At 49.4% G+C, this 26,743-nt stretch overlaps 1 protein-coding gene across 2 annotated transcripts in view; it reads right to left on the minus strand.

The window, feature by feature from the left end:
- KCNJ5 (potassium inwardly rectifying channel subfamily J member 5) overlaps positions 1–26,743 on the minus strand; it is an 84,876-nt gene that overhangs the window by 36,529 nt on the left and 21,604 nt on the right. Inside the window, exon 3 of one of the 2 annotated variants that reach the window (XM_032133857.1) lies at positions 23,619–26,667. The exons of the other annotated variant lie outside the window; for it this stretch is intronic. Coding sequence (XP_031989748.1) covers positions 26,315–26,667 — 353 coding nt within the window. The 3' untranslated portion in view covers positions 23,619–26,314. Of the gene's footprint in view, positions 1–23,618; positions 26,668–26,743 lie in introns of those variants that run through there. 2 annotated transcript variants of the gene reach the window in all.

Below are 26,743 nucleotides of genomic sequence, written 5' to 3' on the forward strand. Positions count from 1 at the left end.
GAGCAAGGATTTATTTCAGTGTCACTGAACGAGGAAGAACAACCCCAAGACTTTGCACAGAGCTGCCCACTGATTCTCACAGCAGCTTTCAAAGAGCCCGGCAACTTTAAAAAGTCTCTGTGAGCTTAAGGACTGCCACAACTCCACATTAATCTGAGCAGGATAATCAACCTGGCTGTCACCAGCACCTAAAGAAGCCTTGATTTAGAGGCCAGAACTCCCTGGCTGGTCAGTCAATGGGAACTGGCTGCCACAGCCCTTTAACACCACGGTTTGCACTTTCCATAATCAAGGACTACCCAGCGGCAACCAAGTGATCAGGTTTTGAACACTCATATAAAGAAACTCTTTAAAAATGAAAAATCAGCAGGCAAAGCACAACTGTGCTGCAAATGTGATGTCAAAGACGAGACCAAATGAGTAAAGAATCCCAGCCCTTGGTACAGCACCTCCTGGATGCTGTTTGGAGAGGTGACACTTCGTAATCTTTAATGCACTTTGAAACCGTGCCCTGCTGAAAACCCTGTGAAATTAAATGGGCTCCTCGCCTTGCAATGAGGAGGCAGCTGGAGCAGCCACAGGATTACACTGCTCCCTGCCCCAGATGATCCTGTCACCATTGAATTCCTCCTCTCCCTTTTCTTCTTCCCATATTAATGCCCTTCATCATAATAAGGATTCCTTCCCACTGCCAAAACTCAATTTACACTATTTACTTTAATGACCTCATTTGTCATCCTGGCCTGTGCTGCTGCCTCTGGGACCACAGCCCGTCCTGCTGCCAGAAGGTCTCATTTACAGTTTGCTCTTTCATTATTTTTTTTAAAGATTAAATTGCTTCCATTTCAAGGCAAAGAGTCGGGGACAGTGAGATACATTCATGCATTTGATCAATGCATTTTAGGGGTATGGACATCCCAGTCCCAGCTGACTCTCATCCACTGCATCATCCAGTTATTTCCATCACCTTTGGCTTTGTTATTCCTTTCAATCCTTGCAAAATATACTGGTTGGGACATTTGAATATTGCCACAACATTAACTTGTGGGAGGAATTTTAACTCGTTTTTGGGGGAAGAATAAGAGTGTGATCATTTCCTTCCCCAGTGCCTCAGTTCATTTGTCTGTCTAAACCCCATTTTTTATCTCACAGCCTCACTGCTCCAGAGAGGTACATTCCTTCCTATTAGATCAGATTTCCCTCTCCAATCCTGACGTCTAGTAAAAATTCAATGGTAATGAAGTCATGTAAATAGGTTAGGGAAGAGCACAATACTTCAAGTTCCATTATGGCCCCGTGCTCTGTGCAAACAGCATCACACAGAGTGCTGGGCTGGGGCTGTGGGAGCCTCCAAAATCACACACCAAACCCAGCCAAGGCAGCAATGCCCCTCAGAGCAGGGCTGTCCGGGAGGTCACTCCTGCCTGGCTGCAGTAAAACACTCCCCAGCCTGTTTGCAGCAGCTTTAAAAGGAGATATTAGAGCCCATTTTCCTGTTTAGGAGTAGCTGCTCCATCCCTTTGCCTCCTCCCGGTCAGTCCCAGCTGACTGACTGGGACAAGAGGTGTCCTCCCAGGGCAACCTGCAGTGGCCACTGCTCTGCTTTTCCAGTTTGTCTGGGAGCATTGGCCAGGCATGCTGGACATTTGCTGGGCATCACTTGTAAATCCCAACCTAAAGCTTAACCAGAACAAACAGATTCATTGCCAAGTGCCAAACTTCGAATCACAATGTCACTCATGTCACTTGTTCCTTCACTATTTAAAAATCTTTCTCCCAGATAAACAGAAACCTGTTTTTGAACCAAAACGAACAGCAGTGAAACTTCCCTCATAAAAAACTTTAAGAACTCGCAGTTCTTTCAAAGTTAACAAGCACCTGCCTCATTTTGTTCAGCTCCTGTAACTACAGGACTTCTTCTTTCTTATTTCCTTCCATCCCAGACATTTGTCTTCAGCCCAAATGAACCTCACCCAAACCCTTTCCAGTGATTTCCAATATGCTGATACGTTTCTTCAGAAGCCTTTTCAGTGACTAAATTGGTCCCAAACGAATAGTCCTTGTCATTTATACAGACACAGCCTTGCTCAGGCTGTCTCCTAAGTAGACTTCAGCAGGAACATAAGGAATAACATCTTTTCCAGATAAATGTGAGTCTGATATGAATGTAAGTATTTTCTGCAGAAAAACATGCTTCAGATTTCTCATCAATATTTATACATGAAGCTAAACCAAGCTTTTTAAGTTGCTTCTAGATAATATATGATGGTAACTTGACAATAACACAATTTTACAGGTTATGTATGATGCATAAAAGCACATAAATATTACTGACTGTCAGAGGATCAGGTTTCTGGTGTGTGGGGAGAAGATGGAAGTTATTCCAGCACAGTCTTCCCTGGATTCCCTCAAGTCTTGCCCTGGATCATCACATGCAGATGAGAGCAGCAGCAAGGCTGAGGGAAAACAAACCAGAATTGACAACATCACACCAGCAAAAGCATCACCAGTGTGGTCTGAAATAATCTGCCAATACAGGGGAAATAAAACAGCATCAAAGCTCTTGGAAACATCAGGTAGTGCCACAAAGATGCAAGCATTTTAGAGACTGTTCATTGGAACTCTGGAAAACAGCTCTTAGACTCAATAATATTTTTTTCTTATTTTCTTTTGTACTCTTTTTACATTTATCTGTGCAGGATTTTTGTCATTACCCTGCTCTGTTCACTGCAGCACAGAATGGTGATGCCTGAGGCTGGAAAGGACTCTTCACTACTTCTGTGGGAGCTGCTTTCCAAGGAAACATGGGGGGAATTTAAATAAAAAGAATACATTGGAAACCACATGGAATTTGCATGCAAAGCAGGGAAGAATTCCAATTCTTCCTGGTTTATTGGTAGGGACAACCACTGAAATAATTCCAGAAGAGCTATAAACAAAGAGGGGGAGCTTGGAAAGGAGGCAGAGCTGTAATCACTGGAGCACTGAGGTTGGAAAAGCCCTCCAGGGCCATCGAGTCCAGCCTGTGCCTGATTCCCACCTTGTCCCCAGCCCAGAGCACTCAGTGCCGTGTCCAGGCCCTCCGTGGACACCTCCAGGGATGGGGACTCCAAACCTCCCTGGGCAGCCCCTTTCCATGAAGAAATTCCTCCTGATCCCCAGGATGGATGTGCCAGGGAAGCCCATCTCTCACAGCCTGGACCTTGCCATCATCTCCAAACCCAAGGTGAGATCTCCACCCTGTCATCTTCACAAACCAGACTTCCCTGGCCCTCCCTGTCCCACGAGCTTCTGATCCATTTAGCCAGGGGAGAGCCTCTCCCTGACAGACACGGACCTCTCATGCCTGGCATCTCCCAACACCTTCTCCAACGTGCAGAGCAGTATTTGTAGTCACAGCAGGTAAACGAGCTGTGGACAGGGAACACAATGAATTTAATGGCATGAATTATTTACACGCACATTCAGCAAAGCCATCTTGCTACACAGCAGTCCCAGCAGCTGGGACTATTAATTTATAACCCAACTACAGTTACATTAAACCAAACGAGGCTTCCATAAAAACTTAACTGTGGAGCCACAGGAAATATTGCCCAGCACATCCCAGCAGTACAACAGGGCTCTCCAGAAAAGCCTCAGCTGAAAATCCATCGCATCTCTTGAGATATGGAGAAACATCCACTGGGTTCCAGTTTGCATCCAGGCACCTCCTTGCCTGCAGTGCCCACCCAAACAACGCACCTGAAGTAGGATTTGCCTTTAAGGTTCTAAAATAGCCCCAAATTCCGCCCTTTTCAACAGCAGTGCCAACACCCCACCTTCCCTAGGGAGCAAAACCCTTGGAGAAGTAACGGAGCACCCCCACTCCTGCAATGTCCCCTCTGGGCCCCACTCACCTGATGGGAGCAGGGGGAAAAGGGACACCCCAAAGCGAGAGCAGGAGAAGCCTTTGGGGGTGGGACAACACAGGATTTGATGAGAAGCTGCAGAGCACAAGAAAGAAAGGGAGGGAACTGGAAACACCTGAGCAGAGAGTCCAGGAGAAGGAAACGGGGCATGGAGCACAACCACAGCAGAGTCAGAGTGGGGATTGGGGAATTCAGGGAAACCAGGGAAACAGAGTGGTCCAGTTCCCCACGGAACAAGAAATGCAGATAATAAGTCTGTAAGGAGAAACCTGGCCAGCAACGGGAAGCCTGCAGGCTGGGAATGGATGAGGAAGTGGGAAGGCTGAGCACGGAAGAACATGAGGAGCTCCACAGAATCATGGGGCAGCTTTAACCACAGCCTTTAACGCTGGGTGTTTATGTGACAGACACCCCCATCGTGTCCTGCAGCCAAACACGGCTTTATAGAAACACAGGCTTGTCCCTGGCTGTAACCAGGAGCTCCACATTCCTAAATCCTGCTGGTGTGTTCTGTGCCTTCTGCAAAGAAACAGAAGCCACCACTCCGGGCATGTTCCCAGCACACTCTTCATCCCAGTAAACACATTAACAGCTGCACTGCTGAATCCTCAGATGCTTTTTCACCCACTTGGTGGCTGAGGCAGCAAATTAATCTCCATACAGTAGGAATTCAGTTCCCTCTCGTGACTGGAAACCCTCCCTTACTGCACTGTGAGCAGCCTGAAAGGATTTCTGACAGCACAACCTCGTGGCACAGCAACCCTGCTGCCAACTCTGCCCAAGAACCCAGGGCAGGGCGGATTGCCTGTTCCTGCTGACTTTGAGCGTTCCTGCTGTCAGGAGAGGGGTTTGGTGGCTCCTGAGCACACAGATGATCTCACTTTGGGGCTGGAGAAAAGGCCCCCAGAGGCACTTCAGCCCTGCTGAGTGCTGAGGAGGGAGCACATGCTCAGCCCAGCACTGCAGCTCTTTCTGTGCCTCCACAGGTACATTCCTGGCACTTCCAGGACGCCTGTGCTTGACCTACTTAGGGATTACTCTGTGGCACTGCACAGGTCAATCCTAAACCCCACAGCTCCCTGTTCCTGGGCAGGAGAAGCATCCTGCTGTGCCAGCACCGAGCTGAGCCCCCGTGCCCCTCCCTTTAGTGATGGTGTGGGGTTGCTCTTTGCTCCCTGCCCTGAAATGGGATGAGGTGAGGTTTAACTGCTGCAAGTCCCTCGCAAGGAGCACCTGGTGTCACTGCTGTGATTTCCCTGCTGGCCCGACCTGATGCTCTCAGAGCCCTGCTGAGGCGCAGGGAAGGCTGTGCCCATGGACCACGACAGGTAGGTGGCAGTCCCAGAACTTCCCTAAATGAATAATAGTTGAAAAAACAAAACAATCACCGAAACAACAAGGAAATTATCCATTAGCTGCAAATACTGGAAAGGCAGGAAGGTTAATGATCCCAGCAGGGTGGAAATCCTCCTGTGTCAGGGATTTCAGGCAGCATAAGAAGCAGCTTTGTACTGAATTTGGGAGGGAAAGAAGAGACAGAAGCTTCCAGGTGTCCAGAGAATCCAGTGGGACAAGCAGGAGGCAAAGCTTTGGAAAGGTGCTGCCCTTGTGGTGCCAAAGGGGAGGAGAAACCCTCAAAGCCACCTCGATGCCAGTTCTGCCAAACAGGAGAAGGACCCACTCTGCCACCAGCACCTCTCTCCAGAAGTGCTGCAGTTTCCAGCAGTTTTCCTGCCTGCACAAGCAGGGGATTTGCAAGCCCTGGGAGCTGCGTGCCTCAATTTCCCTCTCACAGATGGGTCACGGAGGGCCAGTGGGCCCTAAGCAGTTCTAAGTGCAAGGTGGGCAGTACCTCACTGGAATTACTGCTTTCTGTGCTATCACAGCCCTGTCAGCAGCTGAGGAGGAGGCCAGAGAGCTTAAGAGAGGCCTCATAAAAAGTTCTCAGACCCCGCAAGTCTCCATACAAATCTGTTTCTAACTTTTATCCCATTACCGGCCTGCTCTGTGCTTCAGTTCCTCCCGCTGCACAAGTGGAAAGTGGCACCAGGCGCCCATGGAATGCTTTGGAACACAAACCCCTGCAACGCCAGCTACAGGTTGTGTGACTGCTGTGACCAAGGAATGCAGCCTTTAGGGGGGCAGGGGCTAAAGGGGCTTTGGCAAGATCCCCAGGCGCAGAGCAGGATGGAACTGGGTTACTGTCCATATCTCAGTGCTCAGCAAAGCAAAAAGCACCCCCTGACAAAGACATGACTTGGTCACTGCCTGGTGCACTCGTCCTTCACACCAACACTGGCAGCACAGCCAGACCCTGAAGCACAGCAAAACCACCCAAACAGCCACTCCAAGTGTACAAATCCCACCTCAAGAAAGGTGCCAGCATGGGGCACCCTAAGGAGAGTAATTACCCACAGGCTGAGCCCCTCAGAAAGAAGCCAGCTTGGTTTTTCCACATACACAATAAGGGCAGCATGCAAACCCCTTCCAGTTTTCCTCCCCTCCCGCTCCTCCGTGGCTGCTCCTTTTCCTCAGGGAAGCAGGGCAGAAGGCAGCAGGGGCCTGAACCTGTCCCTGCCAAGCTCAAAACAGCAGAGAAGTCAAGGAGAAGCCCCCCATGTCTATCAGGAGATTTCAGCCCCTCCAGCCAAACCAAAGCTATTTTCTTCCAGAGCAAAACCAAGTTCAACCCCCACTTTTCATCACAGGAAAACACAAAAGAGGGACCCCAGTAACCTCTGCTCTCTCAGCAGCTGGAGGGAGTCCTCCTGAGGGCCTGGGGAGATACCTGGGAGCAAAACCACATTGCTCCCACTCGGTTTTGGGGTGTTAGAGATGAAACCCACCCAAAATAATCCAGTAGGGTTTATGAAGACTTTGGAAAATGTCAGCTCAATTCATAGCATCTCAAAACCAAGCAAGCTTTTACATGTTTCCACTCTGTCCACAAAAATGTGTGTTGAGAATTCCCATTTGCTCTGTTTCTCTTCTATTTCTCCCTTTTGCAGAGTGCCAGGGGAAGAAACAAGCAGATTTTATTTTCAAGTTCTTGTTCAAGACTGTAATGAAAACTCAAGGATTATTTTTTCATGAAAACATCCACTTAGGAACAAGGCAATTCTCTTCCCTTTTGGGAAGAAATGGTTTCATTAAAAAACAATAAAAAGGTGAAATGGTACTTTCTAATGAGAAGTTGGAGTCTCTTCTCAAGTTATTAAGCAGCAGCCCAAGCCACACAAACACACTTTGTTATCCTCCCCAGTGTCCACACTTGCAGCAGGGAAAATTCCTGCCAGTACTTTGGAGTTACCAACAGTACTTTAGTTAGGAAAAGATAAAAATCTGTCTGGCACACAATCTGCATTTGTGATTTACAGTCAAGCTTTGGAGGCTTAGACCAGGTCAAAGCTCAGCTCTGCCTTACTCAGCAGGGGACGTGAACTGTGGTCCTGCCTTTGTGATTCCAGCAGGGCTGTGGAGGGGGGAATCTGGACAGGGAATTGTCTCGGTTTTGGAGTCAAATTTCAGGAAAATACACCGTGGAATAAGCGTTCAGAGTGTTTCTGTCTCACAGCAGCTCTCAGAAGGCAGAGGTTTTGTCCAGGTGGATGCTGGAGGTAAAGCACCCACCATCCCATAACTCAGAATTCCCAGGAAGGCTCAGCTGTCACAGCCAGGTCACAGTGTCCCCGGAGCACAGGGCTGGCAGCAGCAGGACACAAAGCCACACCCCATGGCCTGGGAACAGAGAGCAGCAGGAGCATTTCTGGGGAAAGCCAAGGTGGGAAGGGGCAGGGTAAATGTCACGAGGTGGTGCTGCCTCAGCGGTGGTGCTGCACGGGTGACACATCCCGGGGACAGTGCTGGCTGTCCCTGCGTGTCCCCAGCTGGGGAACAGTTTGGCGCAGGTCCCTAATCCAGCACTGCCACGTGTGTCCCTGCAGCAGTGGCCTCAGAGGTGCCCGTGATGGCAGCACGAGGGAGGTGACCCTGATGCCACTGAGCAGGACTATCTGCCACCCACAGGTCTGTTCTTTGCTGCTGTAGCTTCAGTCAGGCCCTCACTGGCTGGGGCTGGCACGAAGCCCCTCAGCAGAGAGCAGTGCCACCACCACTGTATTTATAACCTGGTATCAGGGCACTCCACCCAGGCCTGAAATCCCTTTCTATTCTGAGCCGTGCAGGAGGAGAAGGGCAGAGGTCCTGCCCCAGAGAATTCTCCATTTAAGCAGCCTGCAGGCAGGGATGAAGACTTTGGAGTGAAGTATGATCTGATAACTGAATACCTGTTTGCTCCCTCTGTTGCTGACCCAAAAAAGTGTTTCCATAAATTTGCAAGTCCAGAAATTCTGTTCAGAGCCACAGAATGAGTCTGTCCCTAAAGCACTCAGGGCCTGTAAGCTTTAATCAGCCATCCCCTCACCCTGTGGTCTGTCAGCACAGGGGCCCTGCTGCTCGGGCAGCTTCAGAACTGCTGGGCTCCCTCCCTGGTGACTGAAGTTCTCCCAGCACCTCATTACCACCTCTCCCAGCTGCCTGCCCCACATCAAAGGGGTTTCCTGAGGCTTCGACAACCATCCCCCTGCTTCCAGCAGAGAGCTGTTGTAAGCTTTTTTTGGGGAAGAACTGATTTAAGGGAGCTGAAATAGGATTTACCCATAGAGGAAGAAGCTTCAGTTTTGCATCCCACCATGCACAGTGGAGGATGATCCCTGCAATCAGTGGGGAAGAGAATCGTGGAATCCCAGAGCTGTTAGGGTTGGAAAGGCCCTTAGAGCCCATCTCATTCCACTCCCTGCCATGGGCAGGGACACCTTCCACTGTCCCAGGCTGCTCCAAGCCCCATCTAAGCTGGCCTTGGACACTTCCAGGGATCCAGGGGCAGCCACAGCTGCTCTGGGTCCCCCATCCTGTGTGAGCACTGGGAGCTCCAGTGCTGCTGCTAGGAAACCCTGGAGGCTCAGGCTTTGCTGTGGACTGATAACACAATTATTTATCTCGAGTGGATGGAAGTGCAATCAAGACAGAGCCATTCAAAGCACCTTGAGACAGGGAAATTGAGCTCCCAGACCCAAACAGGTCTTGCTAAGCAGTACAAAGGTGACCATGCAGACCTGCCTGCTCTGTGGCAGATTTTCATCACTGCTATTCATCCTGGAGCAGAAATTTTTAAGGGAATAAATGAGCCCTTATTTCCCAGCACTGAAAATACCTTTAGGCATCACATCCAGGGGATTTGCCTCGCTGGAATCGTCTGTCGTGGGCCTTGTCCCTTTGTGCCCTGTGGAGCAGGGGGGTGAGGTGGACAAGCACATGAAGTGCTGGAGCCTGTGAGCTCGCCCAGCACATCCAAGCACATCCACAGCCCAAGGGCAGGAGCCAGGGAGCTGTGCCCCTCACACACACATGGGAATGGCCATTCCCATGGAACGCTGCTGTGCAAAGCCAGGAGGGCTGAGCTGCCTCTGTCTGACTGCTGCTGAGCCCTGCTTCAGGCAGCTTTTCAGGGAAAATAATTAAAGATGGAATCCAGATCCATAAATCAAAGAGAGAAAGACCTTGGATATAGGAGCAAAAGGAAGAAAAAAGGACTTAAAAGTCTGCCCTGTGCTGTACAGTGCTCAGACAGGTTCTTTGCAGGCACAATTGTGTTCAGGAACAGCCTGCTGAGACTCTGTGAGCTTCCTGGGAACACAGGTAGGGGAGGCTTTGAATCTCCGGTGCTTTTGTGGCTCTGAGTGCTTTGCTCTGCTCTGAAATTGCAGCCATTCTTTCCTGCACAGCCTGCCAGGGAAAAGCAAAGGCTGGCAGTTCCCCAGGGAGAAGCTGCTGAGCGGAGGGGATGTGACAAGCTCTGACAAAATACCACGGGAGAGCAATGGGGAAATTTTCCTCCACAGTCCACAGCCATGAGGAGAAAATTAACCAAGAGCAGACCTCCAGCAATGACCCTCTCGAGCATTAAAGTTTCATCAGCACCAGTGAGGTCACAGAAGAGCTGAGACCCAAAGGAGAAACTGAGGCACCAGCGGGGGAAGGTCCATATGGATGGAAATCCTTCCCAACAAACACCTCCAGTGGACACTCCCTGCCAGGAAGCCAAGCTGGGTTAGTTTATGAGCAGCATCTTTCGGCTGCTTTCCAGCCCCATGCCCCAGCTGCCTGCTGGGTTGGGCTCCAAAGGTGATGCCCAAAGCCAGCAAAGCCCCTAGCTCTGCAGGAAACCTCCAATTAAATGGGGGTGGCCAGGGCTCCAAACAGCCCTGGAATTCATCACTTCTCAACCAGGGAGGTTTCTTGCTTTGAGGAGGCCAGACAGGTGCTTTTGCAAGCTTTAGACCAAATTATCTCCCTCAAGTTTGTCAGAGCTCCTCGGTGAGGATTTTCAGGCTGAGGAGGAGGGGGAGGAAGGTCTGTGGAGCCCTCAAACCACACGAGGCTCTGGAGAAGAGAGAGTGAGCCTGACTGCCCCAGGAACAGGCTCTGGCAGGAGATTGGAGAGCTCTGCCCTTGGCTGCTGCTGAGAGTGATGCTCTTGTTTTCTGGTTTTTTTCCCCCAAACCTCTTAACCTGCTCCCGCACACTGCAGAGCTGGGAGCCTTTTGTTAACTATTTCCTGCTCCAGTTTCCATGGAAAACAGAAAGTCACATGCACCATCTCCCGAGAGATGACAGAAATGCCTCTGGCCAAACAACCCCTTTAACAAATGAGGCCAAAGAGAAAAACCATCAAGATGCCAACCAGGGATTTCAAGTCCACTTGCTCAAGTGCCACAAACCCTCAGTATTTTAGAATAATCAAGTGCTAAAAAATTCCCAATTTTTAGGGACTGTCAGGGTAAGTCCACACTGAGGCATTCTTTCCCCCAAAAAGGGCAAAAAGGAGGCATTAAGCTTGTATATTGCTAAAATGCTAGAGGGAGGTGTAATATATTGTGATTTAAAGCATTTGATCTCGCTTTTCCCTGGTGACACACTTCTAATTCTCACTATTCCTAAGCTTTGGGCCAAGGTCCCATCTGTCACACCAGTACCTGTCTTTTCTGAAGTTTCAGCTCATTTCCCCAGGGCTCCCGCTGGCTCCTGGATAACACGATCCACCAGCAGGACACCTGGCAGCATCCAAAGTCCTCTGAGAGGCCCAGTGCCCAAAGCTGGGGTGTCCAGAGGGGGGTGCCTGATTTGGGCTCTTTGCAGTGCTGTTTGAAGCCTGATTTCATCACCTTTGAGTCTCAGCTTCTATGGGATCTATGAGAAACCCCTGAATTTCTCTATCTGCTCACCCCAAGATGGCAGAGAAGGGAAATTCAAGCACTAGTGACGTTTGCAAACCTGCATGTGTTTCTTTTCTCTGCAGGCACTCACACGAGGCCTCCTCACTCAATTTTAGGCTAAAATGAGCTCTTGTTCCAGTGGCTTCAGCTGAGCAGCATTTGCCCCATGACACCTAAAGAACGGGGTCAGCTGAGGTTCAAGGTCCCAGAATGTGAAGAAGACCCCAAGCTGTGAGCAGCTGAGGGTGAGAGGAGGCCCTGTGAGGAGCGAGAGTTAATCCGTGCAGCAGCAGAGTGGCTGCTCCGGGGGCAGATTCCATGGAGTCTGTCTGCTTCTAAAGTGGAACTCTTAATGAAACAAAAGTGCAGTGCTCTAAATTTAGATGCTCTATTAATGCTTTTAAAAGCCACAGAGTGGCTGAAATCTCACTCAGAGCGGTTGCTCCCATCAGGCCAAACCTGAAATCCTGGTGCCAGTGGGGAAAACCTCACGGGTTTGAGTGCTGAGCACCCTTTTGCTGTCCCTCCCCATCCTTGGTGGCCCTTCCAGTGGTTGCTGTGTGCTCCTAGGTGACACAACCCACAGCTGTTAATACCTGTAATTCCATTTTATGCTTTAGCCTTTGTGGCAGCAGAGCAGCAAGGCTGGAGCTGGAGTTGAGTGAGACAGCAAATAAACAGCAGGCCAGAGAGCTGCAATGCAAAGAGATACCCATCTTTCAATATCAGAGCTGTTAGTCTAATCCCTTTGCTTGTGTTGCAAAACAGCTTCTCTCTTGCACTCCCACTACAGCCACATCAGATGGGCCATAAATCATGGAATAATACAGGCAGGAACTGGGACTTGTCTGGTAAATCACTTTCTGCTCGTAATATGCTGATCTCTGTGGGATGGGGATGGATGAGATCCCTGGATTGAAGGCAGTGCTGTGCTATGACAGTTATACCTGAGGGATGTTCATAGCAAACCCACGCTGCCATTTATTGTTTAGTCAGAAAAACTCCCCTTGATTTATAAATATTTCACCTGAGAAGAACATCCACGCTAAATCCAAGCACACAGACAAGCTTCCCAGTGCCCAGGGATAATCAAAGAGGATGGGCTGGATGGATACTGGGGGCTCCAGAGGGACTCCAGAGCTGCAGCTCCTCCACGGTGAAGCCCATTAAAACAAAGGAGAGTGCGGCTCACGCTTTTCCATGGGACCACTGCTCGGTGTTAATCTACCCTGTATTCCCCATTCCAGCTGAGAGGTGAGGCGACGATCCGGGGTTAAAAACTGCTCTCGGCTGTTGTGTACAGAATCAGGAGAGGTGCAGTCCGTGCAGCGTTAAAGAACAAATTACCAGCTCACCTGTCCTGCCCAACTCCCTCCTCTCTCATAAGGTCAGGAAGCTCAGACTGCGGCGTCAGTAAAACACGCCCAGCTCCCATCACTCACTCCGGGCCGGGTTTATCTGTTCCAGACACCTCTTGCTGCCAACAGCCCCGTTCTATTTTTACGGAGCAAATCCTTTCACGGCTCCGCTTCCCTGTGCTGCCCACTTGATGTGTTGTTCACACCTCGTTTACTCTTCACACCCCTCAAGGACCTGGCGGATCGGCGTGAAAGGTTCCCTCCCCTGGCCAGCCCTGTGCTCCGATAGGAACGGGAAAACAAATCGGAACCAGAGTTGCTGTCAGCACTTGTGGCTCTGGGGGGGACAGCAGGCAAAAGGGCGAGGGAGGGGATCTTCACTCCTTCAGTTGCTGTCCTGATTATCCCTTCTCTCCTTGTGGCCAGTTTGGAGTGGGAGCCGTCAAGAAGAGCATCCTCTCAGCCAGGGCCCGAATTACTGCACCCAGGCTTTCCTGCAATTTTCCATGTGGGAGCACAACCTTCCAGCAAGGGGTCCAACATATTCACTGACAAATGCCCAACAACTGAGGAAGTTTAAGACTCACAGTTCCAAACGAGTAATTTAATTATTGAACAAACTTTCCAGATGTGCTAAATATTCCCTGTGTAATCCCTGGGATCATGGGGCCCAGCCTGGGTCAGCTCATCCCAGAGTCTTTAGGGTTGCCATGCAGGAAACACATCCCTGTCCTTCACCACTTCCTAAGGCTTCAGCAAGATGTGCTCAAAGCGTGGCTACTAAACCAAGTGTAGTCTTGGAAATATTCCCAAAACATCCATCTCAGTGACAATTAGGTAAGAAATATGAATCTCTTTTTATCAGTTCAGAGTTTTTCCAGTAACGTTCTACTTAATCTTTGGAACGTGCACTATTCAAAGAGGGAGGACCACAAATTTAATTGGGATGGGAACAAATGCATAAGCCCAGTATAATCTGACTTTAAGGAATGACCTCAGTGTTTAAAACCTATCAGTTTTGCCCTCCCACCTCAGTTATTAATAGCGTAGGTGCAAAAGCAATCAGCCACTTCTCTTGGGATGACCCAAAGCTGCTGGGGTTGTGTGGGGCTCTGGAAGGGTATCTGGGCACCTGCAGGTCAGAACATTGTGTGCAGCCTGGCTGTGAGTTCCCACTCTAAGAATAAACACTTCCTAAAAATAAACCTTTGCTTTCCTGGCTTTCTTCCTTCCTTTGTTTTCTTTCTCTGTTTTCTTTCTCTCTTCTGCCCACCTAGTCAGCAATCTTCTCATCTGCACTTTGTGCAGATCAAATATTCCAAAAATCCTCTCTCCAGCTTCCCAGTGCACAAGGAAATCTACAGCACTTTTAAGTTCACTTTCTAAATCACTGATATGAAAATAAACCACTCTGGAGCCGGGCCTGTGTTTTACAATCATTTACAAAGCCTGTATTCCATCCTCATAACCATCAGCAGACTGTGTAAGGAGTGAATCACTAAATTGATTTGGATGAGGAAAAGGCAGCTTTTCCACGTCACAATTACAGCAGGAAGAATTTAGAACTTATTTTCAACTGAAAAACAAATGAAATGGTTCAGAGACTACAGGATACTCACAGGCAGATGATGGACAACTACCACAGTAACACGAAGTTCAGCATCATAAAGCCCTTTCCTTGTTGTCACTTCCAGTCAGGTGTCCCTCCACCCCTCATTCTCTGTAAAAGAACAGCAATATTGGCACAAAAGGCATGAGAAATGTGTAAGACTTTTACTTCTTGTACCCCCACTTCCCATTCTTCCTAAGGGAAAGTCCCAAGTCCAAGGGAAGGTTACCAATCCCCCACATGTCACACGTAAGGGGGTTTGGTCCTTTCCTCTGTCATGGTAAGCAGGGCCAAAATCTTCACCTGTGGCTGAGGGGTCGTTTTGGAAATCCAGCTTGATCTGCCTCAAGGGCACCTGCTCTTCCCAAGGCATCCATGCTGGATCTCACTCGCAATTACTGAGCCCGTTTTGTGCGCAGCCTCTCCTCTCCCTCACGCAGAGCAATGTCAGTTTAAGTGTTGTCATCCCAGCTTTTCTCTTCCCGCAATCCAGCTCTTTCACATCAGCAGGGATGTGGGGAGCCCTCCCCAGATGTATTATTTCATTGAATGTTTCCAACGAGGCTACATTTTTCATGGTCTTTATTTGGATCAATCACGTTAAAAGCTGATGTAGCATTATTTAATCTTTGACAGGGGGAGAATTAAGATACAGGTTTATTCGCTTACAGAAAATGTCAGACTAGAATTAGATGATCACTTAAGGGATTGAACTTAACTACTAAGAGAGCTGCTTTTTCAAGCAGAAAATGTTAACATTCTTGCCTTGTTTTTTCCCTGAGTTCTGGTGGCATGAAAATGGGATTTATTAGAACCTGGAATAAGTTTGGGGTAAATTATCCTGTTCTTTTCTTCAGTGCAAACAGCTGACAGCTGAATATTCAACACCAAACTGAACTAGGTCTAGGCCAGGTCTGGGAGCACCCTGGGCAGTGCACACTCACACAGAGGAATTCTGAGGACTTGTGCCTGAGGGCAAGTGAGATTGGCTGTGCCGTCTGGGTCTGGTCTGGCTTCTGACAGTGCTGGGAGCTGATTTACAGAGCCAGGACAGCTCCCCTGCAGCTGAGGCTTTCCACACACAGAGCATGGTGCTCTGAGCTGCCAAAAGGATGGAATTCAGCACCAGGTACTCCAAGGAGTCATTTCATGGGACAGCCCAGGATGGAATGGAGTTGACCATGAGCCAGCACGTTGTCCTGGGGGCCACGGAGGCCAATGGTATATCCAGGGAAGCATTGGGAGGAGCACTGCCAGCAGGTGAGTGATCCTGCCCCTGGGCCCAGTCCTGCGAGGCACATCTGGAATGTTGAGTCCAGCTCTGGGCTCCTCCTGGAGCGGGGCCGGCGGGGGCTGCGCAGCTGAGGAAGGGCCTGGAGCAGCTCCGTGCCCAGGACAGGCTGAGGGAGCCGGGGCTGCTCAGCCTCGAGAGGAGCCCCAGCTGAGAGGGGCCCTCAGCCCTGGGTGTCCCTGGCTGCAGGGAGGGCTCAGGGCAGGGCCCGGGCTCTGCTCCGGGGCCCAGCAGCGGCCCCAGAGCCACGGGCAGGGCCTGAGCCCGGCAATTGCCCTGCCCAGGAGGCAGAACTGCTGCCCTGGGCAGGGCCCGGGCTGGAACAGAGCCCAGAGAGGCTGTGGAGTGTCCCTCACTGGGGATATCCCAGAACCCTCTGGACGCAGCCCTGTGCTCTGGGATGGCCCTGCTGGAGCGGGGAGCTGCGACCCGGTGACCCTCTGAGGTCCCCTCCAGCCTGACCCATCCTGGGATTCTGTGATAGACTTGCCCGGGTCAGGGGGGCCACTGTGATCATCACCAAATTAATACCAATTAAATATCTCAATAATGAAAATGCAGCTCTGTAGCCCTTGGTCCTGTGCTGTGCTGAGTTCCCACGTGCCTGATGAAACATCTGGGCACTGATACTTTCACTGCACCATTCGGGTGCCCAAGCAGCACAAGCACGCCTGGAGCTGGGCTGGGGAACACCAGCAGCTCTCCAGGCTTCCACCCCTTCATTTCTAACCGGGCCTGAGCCACTGCTGCCCCAATGTCCTGAAGATGCTCCCTGTAAGGACTCTGGTGAGGAGGGGGTTAACAAGCAGCCACACACATTTTCCTCCTCCTTAGCTGAGTTTCCCCAGTCAGAGCAACAGCCTGTTTTCCAGCATGGATCTCCTCTTCCCACTCAAGGGGTCACAGATTGCCAGCCTTGTTTTAATGAGCTGTGTCCTGCAAATTTCACAGTCACTTCCAGTCTAATAAGGGAACCCACAGGGGTGGTGTTTTCAATTTGCTCCTCTTTCCTGGAGAGTTTGTGCCATACATCACATGGAGCAGCTCGCAGCTGGTGAAAAGAGAAAAGAATTAGCTTGTATTCCCCACGCAGGGGTTTTATAATTCAATATTTATTAAGATTGGGGTCCTCTCATTGGAAAGGCCAAACAGTTTGTTTTACTGTGTGTGGGATAGATTACGTTAATATAGTGAACAAGGGCTTCCAAGAACTAATTTAGTGAGGGTGTTGAAAAGCCTTGCACACGACAGAAATATTATGAACAAGTAAGAACACTTAATACTTTGTCTAACCAAGCCCTGTGCATACAAATTAAACATAATTGGAACCACTGTTCCAACCATCAGACTAAGGGCTACTTTACAACTGAAATGACACCTAAATGTCTAATTTTAATTTTAAATTCACTCTATAAAAGCACAGCCTGATTGTTTTCCTCCCTTCGAAAGAAGATTTATGAAAAATGAGAAATCCAAGCTTTACTTAAATGTATATGAATGAACACAGCTCTCAGCTGAAGCTCGTTGCAAAGCAGAACTCCTTGAATATTCATTAATTCTTCCAGACATCTGATATTCCCCTGTACACACAGTAGCACAATACTATTGCTCAGTACATAATACAAGAGTCCCATGAGAAATTTGGAGATCTGGTTTCAACTTTTAATCTAAAAGCAATGTGAAATATTCCATCATTTTGGAATATAGACTATATCAATATTCACATAGAAAACTTTGTATTTAGAGCCACAGAACAGGAAAAACCCTCTAAGACCATCAAGTCCAACAGCAGCCACCTGGCAACAACAGCCCAGCATATCCAAGGCCACCACTAAATCATGTCCCCAGGTGCCACATCCACACAGCTTTTTAATCTCTCCAGGGATGGGAACTCCACCTCTGGAAGGGCTGGACAATTCTTTCAGCGATGAAAACTTCCCCAATATCTGATCTAAACCTCCCCTGGCCCAGCCTGAGGCCGTTCCCTCTCCTCCTGTCCCTGTTCCCTGCGAGCAGAGCCCGACCCCCCCGGCTGCCCCCTCCTGTCAGGGACTTGTGCAGAGCCACAAGGTCCCCCCTGAGCCTCCTTTGCTCCAGGCTGAGCCCCTTTCCAGCTCCCTCAGCCTCTCCTGGGGCTCCAGCCCCTTCCCAGCTCCATTCCCTTCCTGGATACGCTCCAGCCCCTCAATGTCCTTCTCGTCCTGAGGGGCCTCCCCCCGGAAAGCTCTGCTTCAGAGCCACTCATCCCAGGGCCTTCACTTGAGATTCTCCCTCCTGGCATTTGGGAATTTAGCTGCTCTATTGAACAGAATTAAAGGATTTAATTTAGTAAGATTTGGCTTTAGCTCGTGCTTCTCTACTGTCCATTAGAGTCAGAACTGAGCCATGGATCCATTCCAAGAAATGTTTGTTTGCATAAACATGTTTGTATACAGATTCATGCAGGCTGTAAATTCAGCGTGAGGCACTTCTCACTGAAACACGCACAATGACTCACCAAAAAGATGGGGAGGATTTCATCTTTTTGAGGGAAGGATTTTTTAATTAGCCGGTAAAGTTCAGGAGACAACACATCATCCAAGAGTGAGCAACGGCTGCTGTTAATTGGCAGGAACCTCCCAAATGAAGAGCAGCTAATGGAAGGATTTTTTCATCTGTCTCTCACAAATATTCCTGGTTTGGATGTTTTCTGCTTAAACTGTTTGAGTTCATGGGATTATTCAGTTAAATGAGTAACAACAAGAGATTCCTCAGCAGAGGGTCTGGCAAACACATTAAGCATGGCTGGAAAACTACAGCATGTCTCCATTATACCCAAATTCCCACCATATGCTCCTGCTTTTTTGCACAAACTGGAATGAGAGCCAGCCACTCAAGAACCAGGAGGTGCAGAGGGGCTTTCCAGTGACCAGTGGTCACCTTCTGGTGTGTACAAGATATTGACCCACACTTAGACCCTTGAAGATCTGAGGCTCGTGTTCATGTACCCACCTTACAGTCTTCATGGGCTCAGGGAGACATTATTAACCTTAAATCCAGGTTTAATCTTCCATGTCCTGCTGGAAAATCTCAGAATGTCAAGGAAAAAAAATTCTCCCAAGTGATTCTGGAATGACTTTCTATGGCCTGGAGAGCAGGAGAAGAACACAGTGTGGAAAACAAAGAAAACCAGCTTTACCTCACACCACAGTTAATAAAAATTAAATGTCAGACGGGACAAGAAAAAGTGATGTGGTAACATACAGAGGACAGGATCCATGAGAGACTCTGAGTAATGAAAAGGTCAGGGGAGCCTATAAATAAAGCCGGAGGCAGGCGAGGTCTGGGGAGGCAGGGAGCTCGTCAGGGAGTACAGAAACTCAGGCAATTAATGGATATGTTTTATGTAAATGGAGCAATTACTGTTCCAGGTACGGAACCTGCTCTTGCTCAGAACATTGCAGACCCCCCTGTCCACCCCCAAAACACAGCAGGGGCTGATCACATTCCCTGTACGGACCGGGCTGTGCAGGCACAGCTCAGCCCTGGGGATGAGGAGCCGTTCCCACCTCTGCCAGGCTGCCTCGTGCAGACATCTCCCAAATTCCACTGGGGATTTAGTTTGTACACCCCACCTTCTGAATGGAAAATCCTGGGAGCCTGCAGGCTTTGCAGGTGGGAGATGTTCCAAGTTTTCATGGTCTGATATTCCCAGGGCTTTCCTCCCCGCTGTTTGAGTCCCCAGTCAGTCTGCCCTATCGGGACACAGCTTTTCCTGGTTCTTATGCCCAACATCCATGCCCAACATCCATGCCCGTGCTGATGAAGCACAGTCACAGGGAGATGTCCCACCCTGCACTCAAGGGCTGCACGATGTCCTGCGCCAGTGCCCCACTCCACTGTTGTACAAACCTGGATTAAGAAACAGCTCCAGCCTCAATTAAATTGCAGCCATAAAGCCCCAGCTCTAAAAACCAACCCGTTTAAAATTCAGGACATGCTTGTGGGCCTTCCTGAGCCAGAGCCTAAACAGATCCCACAAAGCCGCACGTGTGAGCAGGGTCACGTTAATTGTGCGGGGCCAGCGGGAGCCAGGGGCAAATGCAGGGCTCGGAGTCAGCCCCCGGTTACGGTGCCTTCCCCTCATTGTGTGGAGCCAGGGGCAGCTCTTTGTGCTGGGCTGGCTGCTCAGGGACACCAGCCAGGACCAGTTCCTCACTGGGCTCACAGGGCTGATTGCTGGGGTGTAATGCAGGAGGAGCTGCAGAGGGGCTGAGTTTTGGATGTGGAATGCAGGAGGAGCTGCCCAGCTCGGGCTCTGCAGACACAACCCCGGGAGCTGAGCTCTCCCGGCAGCAGATGGGGAGGGGAACCGGGCGTGTGAAGCACAGGGCAGCAAACACCCCTGATCCAATAGAACCTGACATCCTGAAATTCAGGGTGGAAAAACGCCTCCTCTCCACTACTGGAAGCCCTGTCCCAACTGCCCCACGAGATCAAGGTCCTGGCCCTGCTCCCTCTCCTTTCCCAAGTGCTGTTTCTGTCCCTTTATCCGCCTTGGCAGTGTGGAGAGGCTCTGCCAGGGAAGGACAAACCCCTCCTGGGCTCCCTGGAAGGGTACAGCAGGCCAAGGCTGTCTCTGCCTCCACCTGGCACTGCCTCTCCTCCTTCTATTCTGGGAGCAGGGAAGCAGCTGAGCCCTGCTCGGAACGGGAGGCAGATGGAGCACGGGTTCAGTGTGGTTGTGCTGCTCATTTGTTCGGCACGAAAATGACGGACACGCGATGGAACAACCCGAACACACCAGGGGTGAGCACCCAGGAGCTTTCACCATCATTAATTTTCCTGTTAGTGCGAGTTTTCCTCCTCATTCAGTGATAAATCTGCAGAAACATGGAGGATTGGAGTTGTCAGCCGGGTTCTGCTCAGGTGCTTTTAGCTCTGTTGCTCTGGTTTCCTACAGGGCATTTCTTGCACTTTTGGGCAGTGAGAACTGCTGTGTCCCTGCTCAGTGAGCTGCACACCAGGACATGAGGCACTTCTGAGTACTGGGGTAACAAAAGTGGAATTGTGGAAGCATTTGCTCCTCTTTGGGATGGAAATATGTTTTTTATTAACCTTGGGCTTTATCTGCATTTAGTTTTCATCTCTAAATCCACACAGGATATGAGGACCTGAGTAAAATTAAGAAAGAACAGATTTTAAGATTAGTATTTTCTGACATTCATCCCCAAAACATTCGTCAACCAGGACAGTGAATTCAGTGCTTCCCAGCCTAACCCAGAGCTGCTGTTTGCACACACAATAAAACCACAATTTCTTTCAATCTGATGAAAATCCTATAAAGGAAAATATAATCAAAGAAAGATGGGTCAAAAACATGATGCATTTGCACTCCTAAAATGCAGGCTAGTCTTGCTGAATTTGCACATTGTAACTGCAAAAGGCATGAAATCCTTAAAATATTCCTGCAATGGTCTTATGCTGAATGAAGAGCTTTATGAATATTTCAATTACAAGATGAGGTTTGAAAGGATAGAGTTGTTCCAATTTTGAATCACCCTTCCTTAAATAACTTGCCCCATTTGGTAGGAAACGAGAGGGTTAAATCCAGCACAAACTGGGTGAGGATGGAGCTCCCTGAGCTGGAACCCCCTTGCTGTCCCCCTTTGCTGCTTGGAACAAACCAGCTCTGGCTTCACTGAGGGGACACGGAGCTCTTGTCACCCCTGGGGCAAACGAGCCCTGTGTGATGGCCCAAGGCCTCCCCTCCTCCTCGCCCGCTGTTATCCACAGTATTTGCTAAATGGAAGGCTCAGCTCTTTGCTGTGCAGTGCTGCACCTGCCCCTCTTTGCACCAGGTCATCCTGTTCTTCTGGGATTTGAGAGACAGTCAGAGAGCAGCAAATCCCACTGATCAGCTTGTTTCTACTCCCAGCTACAGAAAGGTCCTTGATTTCCTCCTCTGTCCTACTCAGAGATGGACCAGGACGCAAATAATTGTGAGTTAAAGCAGAGCTTTACAACCACTTCATGTCCTGGTTCTGATGTCACTAACCCAACCAAAATACAGCTCTGGTTCCAAAGAGTTACTCCCGGTTTTACTGGAGTTAATGAAACCAGGCTGTTGGTTTTTCATTCATTCTTTCAGATCACCCCACTGAACCAGTCTGTATTTGCCCACACCTTCAGTGCTTGCTGAACTAGCTCTAGAATTGCATTCACCCCAACATGCGAAGCACAGATTTTAGTGGAACTTTGGATTTCAGCTTCTCGGGAAAGCAGTTGCATGTTTGTGCTGCCTGGTTTCAGCTAAGCAGGACAGCTCAGTCCTGCAAGGAGAATAACAAACTTCCTTCAGCAAAGCTGCAGAATTAGGCTTTACTTTTCAGCAGAAATGATCCCCCAGCACCAGTTGTTCAGCACAGGCACCCCGTGGGCATTTTCTTATGCACAACAGTGTCTGAAAGTGCAACTTTCCTCTCCATTCCCTACAGCAGGACTTAAGAACCAAGTTCTGGTCTGACAGTTGTTGGCAAAGCTGAGGGACCCACTGGGGTCGCCTGGAACCTTTCCCCATTTCCCTGAGAGAGAACGATCACCCAGAAAGAAATCAGAATTCAGCCCTGACTTCCTCATGGAATAAAATGCCAGCATCTGGATTCTGCTGCTCCTCACAGCCACCACAGACCAGGCACCCCTGGAAATGAAGCCCTGACTGGTGTTACACCAAGCAGACTCTCAGTAGCTCATCACTGCTTCACTGGCCTTGGAATGGAACCACTTTTCTGAAACCCTGCCTGCTTTCCCTGTACCTTAATTAAGCATCTTCTCCATCATCCCCCAAACTGCTGCTTAACATATCCTGGCAACCTGCCCCTCATATATTGCAGGAGATATGGCTGGCAGCAAACAGAGCTTATCACTGGGTATTAATTACTTGAGCATAAATAACATTCCCTCTTCTCTCAGCCCCATGATCCACCCTTTCTGATGGAAATATATTCACAGTAACAAGAGAGAGTGAAAACAATGAGGCGGCAAATTTAAGCCTAAAATGAGTGATGGATCTTGCAATGAGTGAAAATTAAAGCCAGAATAATTAAAATGAAAAATAAAGGTACATTTCTAAGAGGGATATTGATTAGCCCCTGCCCAGAACCATCTGCCAAGGCAAGGGCTGGGTTTTTCCACGATATCTTCAGATCAGTCCAAGAAATTAACTAAAATGAAAAGTCTTTACAAGCATAAATATGGGAATTCATACAGGAGAAAGAAACGCCCGAGGCACACAGGTCAGCCTGGCCCTCCCTGAGCACCAGTGCCACTGCCCAGGGACAGAACAGCTCAAAGGATGGGTCTGGGAAAGCAACTGATTAAATAAAACCACGGGGTGCGCAGGGCTCCTCCCGGTGCACTCCCGAAGCCTCCCTCAAAACCCAGCTGAGCACAAAGCCTCTGCTGTGCTGCCCCTGCCTGCTCTGCTGCCCCCTCAGCTCTCCTCTTTGAGAGGTGCTCCCCAGCCATCCTGCACAGGGAGGAAAATTAAGCACAGGGAACGCGGCTTTTGGCTGCTCCAAAGCTCTGGTGGATGACTGCGGGGCAGGAGCACACCTTGGATTCCAGCCCCTTCCCCTCTCTGCTGCCGAGGGTGTTTGTGCTGTGCCATGCGGGGTCTGCCTCTGTTGGGAAACCCTCTGAAGGTGCAGCTTTGCCTGCTGGGGACACCATGTGCACATTCGTGTGTGGGGAGGCACCTGGGCTCGTGTTTAATAACCCAGCCCTCAGGTGCTGTGTTAAAATGCAGGATTCAGGTGGAAATGTTTGCGCACACAACGCTGGCAGCTTCTGAGAGCCCCTGTTATGCTGAAGTGGTTCCCACATGAGTTGTGGATGGATCCTGCTGTGAATTTGGCTTATCAGTGATACATTCATAAAGCAGATGTTTTCCATGTTTTGAATATGTATTTTCAGCTTGTTTACTGGGTCCATTCTAGAACTGTGAATGGTTATTCGTGGGTGAACAGCGTGCTTACAGGTTACAAATGTTTCTTGTGGACTATTAGTTAACATTTTTTAAAGTACACCGATGAGTGTGGAGTTCATATGGGATATTTACGTGGGTGGATGTATCTGTGTGAGCTATTTCAACTCCCACAAGAGATGCAGCTTTGTATTAAATGTTCATTACAGCAAAGAGTGGGTCTGTTATGCTTTTATTCCCATTGTCCTGCACATGCTGGTGAACAGCAAGGAAACAGATCCAATTGTCAGAGATGACAAATCTGGAAGAGGTGCTCTCCCTCACTTCCAGAAAAGTTCAATACACTCACTAAATTAAATCTCTTTCAGGAAAAGGACAACCCTGGGGCCTGTCTGCCAGTCTTTGGAAAGGGTCCCTGAACTCCCAGAAGTGGTGGCCAGGCTGCACAACTTGAAAATATGGTTTGGAAATACAAGAAACACAGGGTGCCCCCAGCCCTGGGGGATCCCTGCCCTGGATCTGCTCAGCTCAGTGAGGAATGCAGGAGGGTGTTTCTCCCATCCTCCAGAACCTGGGAAGTTCCTGGGCTCAGCTCATGCAGACACTATTTGAAGGCTCAGTTCAGGAAGTCACTGGGGCATCTCTGCAGATTCCAAACACAGAACAAGCCTTGTCCTACCCCCCATGCCCTGGGATGGATTTGCACAACCCAGCCTTCAGCAACAACCCAAATTCCTTACATGAGGATATATGAATTCCCAGACTTGACACTCTTAGGAAGGAGCAGTTTTGTGGGATGAAATCTTGAGGGCAATGAGCAGACAAAAGAGCTTTTGGGATATTTGCAGGTGGCCACCTTCTCTCTGGAGGGCAAGAGCCAGGAAGGAGAAAGGTGCAGAGGCAGTCCAGTGCCATTTTCCAGGCTCTCTGTCTCTGGCCTCACAGCAGGGACCCATCAAACCTCTCTCATGGTCAGCTGAGCTGGACGAGGCAGTTCGTCGGGCAGAGCTTACGTAACATCCCTCTGAGGGCTCAAACTGCCTCTGACTTGCACAGACCCACTGCAGTTTTACTTTCCATTTCCATCTCCTGCATTAGGAGATCACTTCAGCTCCAGAGGAAAAAAATCTGAAACCCAGTCTTGATTTCTGACACATAATTATCTTGCAGAGGTTGGGTGAGGACAGAAGGTCTCAGAAAAAGAACAAGCCATTCTGAGGATCTCATTTTTCTCTCTGTTCCTTCTGAGACTCAGGATAGAAAAAGAAGAACCTGAGCAGAAAAACAAAAGGGAGACCTCTGGAAAAGTTCTGCCCACTCCAAGGCTGCAAGATGCTTTCTAGAACTGCTGAGCATTTCCAGTGACGTTGTTTCCCTTGGAAATGTGCTGCATAACTGAGAGGTAATTCCTGTGCCCTGGCAGCTGAGCTGCCTGCTGGCTCCTAACATAGTTTAAGTACAACAGAGCCATGTCGTGGGCATTCTTCCACCCCCTCAGGAAAACACCCACAAATTTCTCTTTTACCTACATTATAAGATTGTATCTCTAAGTAAATGCTACCTCTGACCTCTCCAGATTGTATTCTCCTCCTTGTTTCCATGTCAGTAAGACCACTGCTTTCTATTTCCAGTTTATCTTGTCTTTGTGGTAAAATCAAGAGATAAAACTGTTTTTCAGCTCAGTCCAGACAGTGCACATTTATTCCCCAGATAAAGATACAGTCCTTTCTCTACGGAAAATAACTCTTGCATATTATGTATTCTTCATTTTATTTTATGAAAGTAATTCTGCAGGTATCCTTTTTTTCCCACTGAAGTCTGAGGAGCAAGGGAAGAGATCTTCTCCAACAAGGCCATTTTTTTTCCTGTGTTGTTGAAATTTGTGGAAATCTTTCATCTCACAGACTGCTTTTCTTCATTCCTTTTCTGGATGAGACAATCCTCTTTGGGAAATCTGGTTCTCTGCCTCTTTTTAAAGATCAAAATTGCTGGCTTCAGTTATGTCAGTGTGTGTTCCCATTAGCTGCAGGAACATCAGCACCTCAACCTTTATTGTAAATACATGCCTTGCAGAAGAGCAGCGAATTTTGCAAACTGCCACTTACCCAGCCTCCCTACTCCAGAGCCTCTGAAATTCCAGAACATTCCGATCCCCAAGGGGCTACTTCCTTTGTTTTAAACCATCAAATGGAACTGCAGCTGGGACATTGAGGCCAGAAAAAAGCCTTCATGGGGGCAAAATCTAAACTTTCTCTGACCATGTGTAGCCTATGAAATGTGTCAGAGATTCCATTAAAAGAGTACACAAAACACTTCAGCTGGAGAAGACAAAACACTGGATAAACATGTTAGAGGTCTGCAGGGAAAGGTGCCCTGCTCATATCAGACATTTTGCAGGAAATAAATCCCAATGGCTGCGATCCTGGAAGAAAACACTAAAATCTGTTTGTAAAATTCAAGAGGGCAAAACACTTTGCTACATAGCAGAGAGGTTTTTTCCTTTTCTTTTAATTTAGCTGTAACAATGTCTACAATACATTGACTCACAAATTAAGTGAAGGTATGAAATCACATTCTTCATACTGAGATGGGACATTCCGGACTGGTTAGACACCCTCTGAGGAGGGGCAGAGCTCTGCACGCCCAATGCACACCCTTTGAAACAGCCAGTGGAGGGGATTTCGGTTTTAACAGCGACGAGAAGAGTGAGCGAGCCTTGTCCATGGAGACCCAGATGCTTTGCAGAGGAGGGCAAAGCTCAGCGCCTCAGGAAGGAGGAGGGAAACTGAGGCACGGTGCAGGGCAGTGACTGCCAGGATGAGCAGCAGGCAGCAGAGCTGGACGCGAGCCCCAGCTCTGGCTCCCCGGCGGCTCCCGGCTGGCCGGTGCCGTGTCCCAGGACGGCCCGGGGTTATACCGGCACCTCCTCCTTCCCCCCTCCCGCTGTCCCGTTGGCTCCGCTCGGTCCCGTCGGCTCCCTGCCTTCTTCCTCCTGCTCCTCGTCCTCCTCCTCGTCCTCCTCGTCCTCCCTGGCTGTCCCTGCGTCCCGGCCCAGGCTGGGCAGGGCTCCGAGGAGCTGCCCTTCCCGGCGGGACTGGGCCAGCTCCTTGGCACAGCACACGGGCGTGTGGGTCTCGTAGGTGCTGTGGAAGCTGTTATAGTCCACCTCGTAAAAATCCTTCTCCAGGGTGAGCACGGGGGTGAAGCGGTGTCCCCACAGTACCTCGGTGTCCATGTAGGAGCTGCGAGCCTGGCAAGTCATCCCTGGGTGGAAAGAGAGGGATGTTAGAGGCAAAGCTCCCTTACCTGCTCACCCAACCACACCTGGCACTTAAAAGCA

Source organism: Corvus moneduloides, chromosome 25 (genome assembly GCF_009650955.1).
Source record: "Corvus moneduloides isolate bCorMon1 chromosome 25, bCorMon1.pri, whole genome shotgun sequence".
Taxonomy (NCBI): Eukaryota; Metazoa; Chordata; class Aves; order Passeriformes; family Corvidae; genus Corvus; species Corvus moneduloides.